The sequence below is a fragment of the Brassica oleracea genome, chromosome C7 (assembly GCF_000695525.1).
Source record: "Brassica oleracea var. oleracea cultivar TO1000 chromosome C7, BOL, whole genome shotgun sequence".
NCBI classification, from domain to species: Eukaryota; Viridiplantae; Streptophyta; class Magnoliopsida; order Brassicales; family Brassicaceae; genus Brassica; species Brassica oleracea.
In genome coordinates this window covers 1,829,282-1,835,567 of record NC_027754.1, presented here as the reverse complement: position 1 = coordinate 1,835,567, position 6,286 = coordinate 1,829,282, and the positions used below count along the sequence as shown (strand labels likewise).

Below are 6,286 nucleotides of genomic sequence, written 5' to 3'. Positions count from 1 at the left end.
AAATCTCCATTATTAAAATTATGCACGTAAGGATAACTCATGAGTTTTTTTGGTTGATTAAATAACATTATGTCCAAATTTATTTAAGGATATTTCATTAAGGTAACTGAAAAAGACAAACAATAAAATAGGAAGTTTAAATTCATTTAAGCATATTTCATTAATGTAACTGAAAAGACAAGTAATAAATTAGGCAGTTTTATTCGTTTTAAGATATTTCATAAATGCAACTGAAAACAAGCAAAAAAAAAAAGAATTTAATTAATGAAGTAAGAACATTTTCAAATGAGTACTTTTCTTTTAATAATATAGATAATAATAATAATAATATCCATTCTAGCTTCCATTACAAGCGAACAAAATAAGATCTGTTGACACAACAAAAACGTATAGCCATGGGAAAAAATTCTGTCCAGAGAGGAGAGAACGATTCATAATTTATGGATAACATCCAATTGGTTTGGTCAAAAAAGAAAACACCCAAGTGGTATAGTGTAAGCTTAATCAGTGTGTCTTTCAAGAGGAAACATCCACTATCACAATATTAATTATTATGTTTCTAGTTGAATAAACGTTCTAGTCTAAATTATTTTTATTTAAAACTCTATAACAGAGTAGCACAAACCAGATTAAGCTATATGTTTTTGTCAAAACCAGTGAAATTTAAATTCGCTAAATATGGATAAATGGGAAATCATGTACATATATATTTGAAGGTTAATCATGTTTATATTGAGCAAAATAATATTTAAGGAAGTAAAATGTATTAAAAATAATTTGTTGTTTAAAATATATATTAAGTAGTCTACAAGACAACAACCAAACATATTTTCCCGGTTAGACATGTTTGGCTGTAGTCTCGATCTACTATTAATAAATCTTATTTTCGTTACTTATTCTGGTTACATATCTAAGTTAAGTGAATCAAAAAATATCTTGCCCTGGAGATAATAGTTTCTTAGGATCAAACAGATCTTTCCTCTTCGAAAAAGCACCCCATTTAGATCCAAAATGTTCAACCCAATCTTCTTTTCTGGTGAAATGCATTAGATACTGCTTAATCTTAATACCCGAGTCCTTGCAAAACCTAATGATCGCCTCGTTTACACTCTCCACTTCTTGCACATTTTGTGAGCTAGCTGCCTGTAGTAGTCCCACGACATAGAAAACATCTTCATCTGGTATCATCGCCGACATACCATTGTCCCATCTAAATAATAACAAGAAAAACATTATGTCAAGATCTAGTTACTTGTTCTTGAAGATTAGTATGAATAACCTTACTTATTCCGGTTGGTGGGATAGAAGAGAGCAACGCCAGAAGTCGAGTTCTGCTTGAGAAGAATGTCTTTTACAACACCGTTATGGAAATCTAGTATCTGAGTTTTAGGGACATAGAGGTTAAGCCATGGATGAGGAACTTCCCATAAAGCCAGAGATCTGAGTTTATCTTCTTCAACTTGTACACGGTTCAGGAAATCAAAGTAGAGCACGTCGTGCATTGATATAAACCCGGGCAGGTAACTTAGGGTTTTAGTTAACTTGTCAATCACCTACAAAAATAAACAAATACTGATTGGTATATAAAGCTCTATTTGATGCTTTATATGCGTATGTGCAGTTCAAATGTTCATTGATGATGTGTTACAAAACCATAGTCATATAAAAAAATTATGTGAGTTTAATTTCCAATAATATTAATGCAAGTTGTTACTAATATGAGAATGCAATTCATATTTTTTAAATAATAACATATAAATGTTTTTTTTTTGCTAAATAAAGGGTTAAACTCAGGTTTATTAAAGACACAGACCTAACTCCCGAGTGTGAGGTGCAGCCCCACGGATAGACTCTCTCCCGGATATTCAAATGGACCGTAAACAATTGGTCCATATCCGCGTGGCCACATGTGGAGTTAATAATTTTGCACTAGAGGAGAATCGATCCCTGTCCTGGACCAACGGGACCACATATATATAAATGTTAACCATTGTAAAACCAATAAAAAATTATATGGTCAAGCTGATATCATAATCTATGAAGTCTCTTCACAGTTATTACACTTACGACTAATGATGCATCTCAGTGACAAGTTTAAGATCCAATGAACCCGTATTTTCTGACATATAAAACCAAAATGATGATGCCATGATTTGACGATGATATGATTCTGATAATATGGTACAGTGATGATCCTTTTAAATTTCTTATAATATGTAATATGCGCATAGAAGAATAAATATGTAAAATTTGTTTGTACCTGGCCAGTGGTGGGAACAGTGGGATCATCATAATACTTGGCTACTTCGAGAACATAGATGATACTATGGTTTTTCACTAAATCAGCGACTTTAGATTGATCAGACGGTGGGAAAAAGGAAGTGTCGACGATGCCGTTTGACATCAATAGTTGACCTTCTACGTAGTCAATTCCAGTGTCATTGTCCATTGATATCAAACTTTCTTGGTCCTTTGTAAAAGCTGTGAAATCACTGTACAGCATTTTAAACCATTTCGCCTACATAGTTTCATTTGATAAAATCCCATTTAATTAGCACTCACACAATATAGAAAACCATTTAGTTGCACATATTTTAAATACTACAGTAAAATAATTATTTATTGATATCAGTTAGATTTGCAAGACATACGACAAGACTGGACTATAATAAGGCCTATGATTATTATTATTATTATTTTAAGTCCTATGATTATAAATTGTAATAAAATATATATAGGCCAAATCATTTTTTCATTCAGCGCATAGATTTGGTTCAAATTAGTGCGAAAATAAGCCTTTGACTATGTTCCTAATTGGTACCAAAATTATTGTATACCTAATTATAGTTTTGGGCTACCATCTAAGAAATTTGTAGGAGTTATGATCCACACGTCTCTAACTCTTTTTGTGTCACGAAATGCTTCTTTATCACATGTAATCCAATGTGTAACCAATTAGGCAATTATAGACCCCAATATCCAAAACTCCATTCAAATACCTTACACTGAACAATAAGTCATACAAAAATTAATTGTTCTTAATGATTTTGTTATATAAATATTAAATCTCCAATATATTAAAAGAGAAGCAATTGCAATAAATGTGTTCACACACACATTAACACGTGTCAGACTCACACTCATTTCAACTTTAGAATGCTTACGTGTTAGTCTCACAGTCATTTAACAATTAATGTGTTAACACACTAATTTTCTTAACTCTATCGTAAACAATTTAATATATTCACACACTATTTTTTATGTAAATTTAAGTATTTAGTCTTACATTATTCAAATTTTTATGTTTTATATTATTTTATTTTCGAATTTTGAAGATTAAGTATATTTGAATTTTTATTAAAAAAATACATAATTAAAATGGATTCTCGAACTGAACCGAATCTGCAATGATTCGAACAAAACCCAAATCAAATTCAAACCAGAATTTGTAAATATCCGAATCATATTTAAATTTCTAATTCTAAAAATCTGAAATCCGAATAGATCAACTGAATTTGAATAGATATCTGAATATCCATCCCTTGAAAAACTATACGACAAATCTATTATTACAACATACAATAAATAATCTAATCAATTATTTTATTCTGCGCACGACGCGGATTACTACTTAGTGTTATATTAAAACTAGCAAGCATATAAACACACAAAAGCTTACATATATAAATGATTAGCTTACTGTCCTTAAAATGATTTTTTTTTCTTTGATAGCTGATAATTTCTATCTAGATTAAAATCATATGAATAGTTTTTAGTTTGGCAATGTTTCAAAGAAATTCCAACTCTGGAATAACTCTGTGCGTGTTAAAGTACAAAAATAAATGAATTTTCTATTTTCTTAAAAAAATGAAGGGAAATTTCTAACTTATTTTAAAACTGAACATGAAAGCTTCAGTGAATGTTGAATAAATTTGTAGTTTTAATAGACACAAATATTAGGTTAGAACTGATGATACTTACCCTTTTAGGTGCATGGTTCAAAACAATCCTGGCTCTCGATATTATTCCAAATTGACCCAAACCTCCTAATACTCCATAGAATAATTCTGGATTTAACTGTGGCGAGCATGCTAACGTTTCACCTTTTCCTGAAATATATATAAAAAGTCCTTAATAATAATTAAGCACAACTTAACATTTAAAAAAAAAATCAGGTGAAATAATTATTGCTATTTACTTGGAAATAATATATGGTGGAAAATATATGTAGCATGCCTAAATATTTATATTTCTAATTATGTTCAATGCTCAAATTCATTGAAACCTGACGTAATGATGATGTTTGAATTATTAGTAAATAGACAAAATATCATTCATAGTTAGAGAAAACTGAAAGCCAACAAAAATCTCCAAAATGCAAAATGTTCCATTTACATGCGTCATGCAAGATATACTACTAATTGCGAATAGTGGCCAAACTAGTCATTAATTAAAGATGTATCTTAGCTAGATGCATTACACATTTTATGTTTCGAAGATTCCATTGCGTGTGTTGCAAAAAGTGTAGTATAGAACTATAAAAACATGAAATATGCTACACCAAATAACTTATAATAACTATATAATATATAGATTTTTTTGCGTTTGCGTACCAATTATAACGTCCAACTCAAGGACGTTACTAATTTGAGGACCGTTTCTAAACACTTGACCGCCGATTCCAGCATTAGACAGCGTTCCTCCGACGCTAATATGCAAATAATCCGTCCAAGAAACCGGCGAAACGCCTTTCTCCGCCGTCTCTCTAAGCACATCCACCCATAACGTCCCGCCCGCCACGTCAACATACTCTTTGTCTTCTGAAACAGTTATGTCAGCGGGACACGTCATGTTGATAACCACTCCACCTGATGCCGTTTAAGGAGTGGCCTTGGCCGCGAGCCACCACTTGGAATATAGTCTCTCCGTTGGCGGCGTAGCGTAGGAGACGGGATATCTCGGCGGAGGAGGAAGGGCAGAGGATGCCGCCGGGTGTCACGGTGGTGACGTTTCCGTAATCGTGAGAGGCGGTGGAGATGGTGGAAGGATCGGTGAGGAGGTTTAGGGACTTAGGTAGAGTAATAACTTTAGTGCTTTCTGACGATTTAGCAAAGCTCGGAAGTAAATAAACCAAAACGGTGATTAGAGTGATCATTAGAAGAAGATTAGCCATGTTTTGATTCTCTTTTACTCTCTCTTATTGGAAGATGAAGAAGAGAAATTGTAAAGAAAAGATAGGCTATTATTGATAAATATATAATATTAATTTGTTACTTAACTCATGTGATATAATATATAACTTGGTTTCAACGTGAGGAAGATCAGCCATATATATATAGTTATGGCAGTATATATATCTAACATTAAATTTTGAAGTCTAATGAAATTTCTAGCTGAAATTATTTTCCAAAACAAACAGAATAAATACTTGGAGGACAAAATTAGGCACATTATCATTTATATTTGAAGAATATAAAATAACGTTTTTTATTTTACTGGATTTCTCCACCGTATGTACGAATGCACTACAAGAAAACATAAGTTTAACAATGGCGGTATTATTCGTGAGTTCGTCGTAAAAGAAGGTTTACGAGGAATTAGCGAGGAAACACATTTCGTCGTTATTCGTTCGTCGTAACGCATATTTCCTCGCCAATTCGTCGTAACTTAGCGAGGAAAATGTTTCGTCGTAAAGACGAAGTACCATATTTCGTCGTTGATGTTAGGAGTTTTCAAGGCTCCTAAAACAAATGTTGTAGTATAAATGATTGTCGAACCAGTTCTGAGGGATATCAAGGCACCGAGAATGCAAGTACTCACTTAATCTAAGTGCAATCAATGATTTAGATGGGTTTTAAACTACTACTAATACTAGAAAGCAATTACAGAATGATACTTTCTTGACTAAGGGAAAAGAGAACTCATGGGCTTAGGGATTAGACATTGGGTGATCAAGTATCGAACTAAGGATGGCAAATGATCAATCAAACTATCGACCTTAAGCCTAGACACAATTCTAAGCAAGCTCTATGTCTAGATGAATGTTCATTTGCTAACATATCTCAAACATCAAATGTCTTTGGTTGAATAATGTGAAAGCAATCATTACTAACAAGTCTATTAGCTATCTTAGCACATTTAACAACAAATGTCTTTGGGAAAGTATACTAAAAGCCTAGGAGAGTTGTCTCAGACATTTCATCAAACATCTTTTGGGTGGAAAATGCCTATTGATCAACTTTTGAGTGACTAACTCAGAAGATGCATTATGAATACTCTACTAGCA

The 6,286-nt window shown here is 32.4% G+C and overlaps 1 protein-coding gene across 1 annotated transcript; it reads right to left on the bottom strand.

Moving 5' to 3' along the window:
• Positions 1-810: 810 nt before the first annotated feature.
• On the bottom strand, positions 811-5,250 carry LOC106304349 (cytokinin dehydrogenase 2). The gene is given in 6 exon segments (XM_013740756.1): positions 811-1,210; positions 1,285-1,553; positions 2,261-2,518; positions 3,982-4,109; positions 4,614-4,873; positions 4,875-5,250. Coding segments are annotated over 6 exon segments (1,500 nt in total). The 5' UTR covers positions 5,174-5,250; the 3' UTR covers positions 811-924.
• Positions 5,251-6,286: the final 1,036 nt, after the last annotated feature.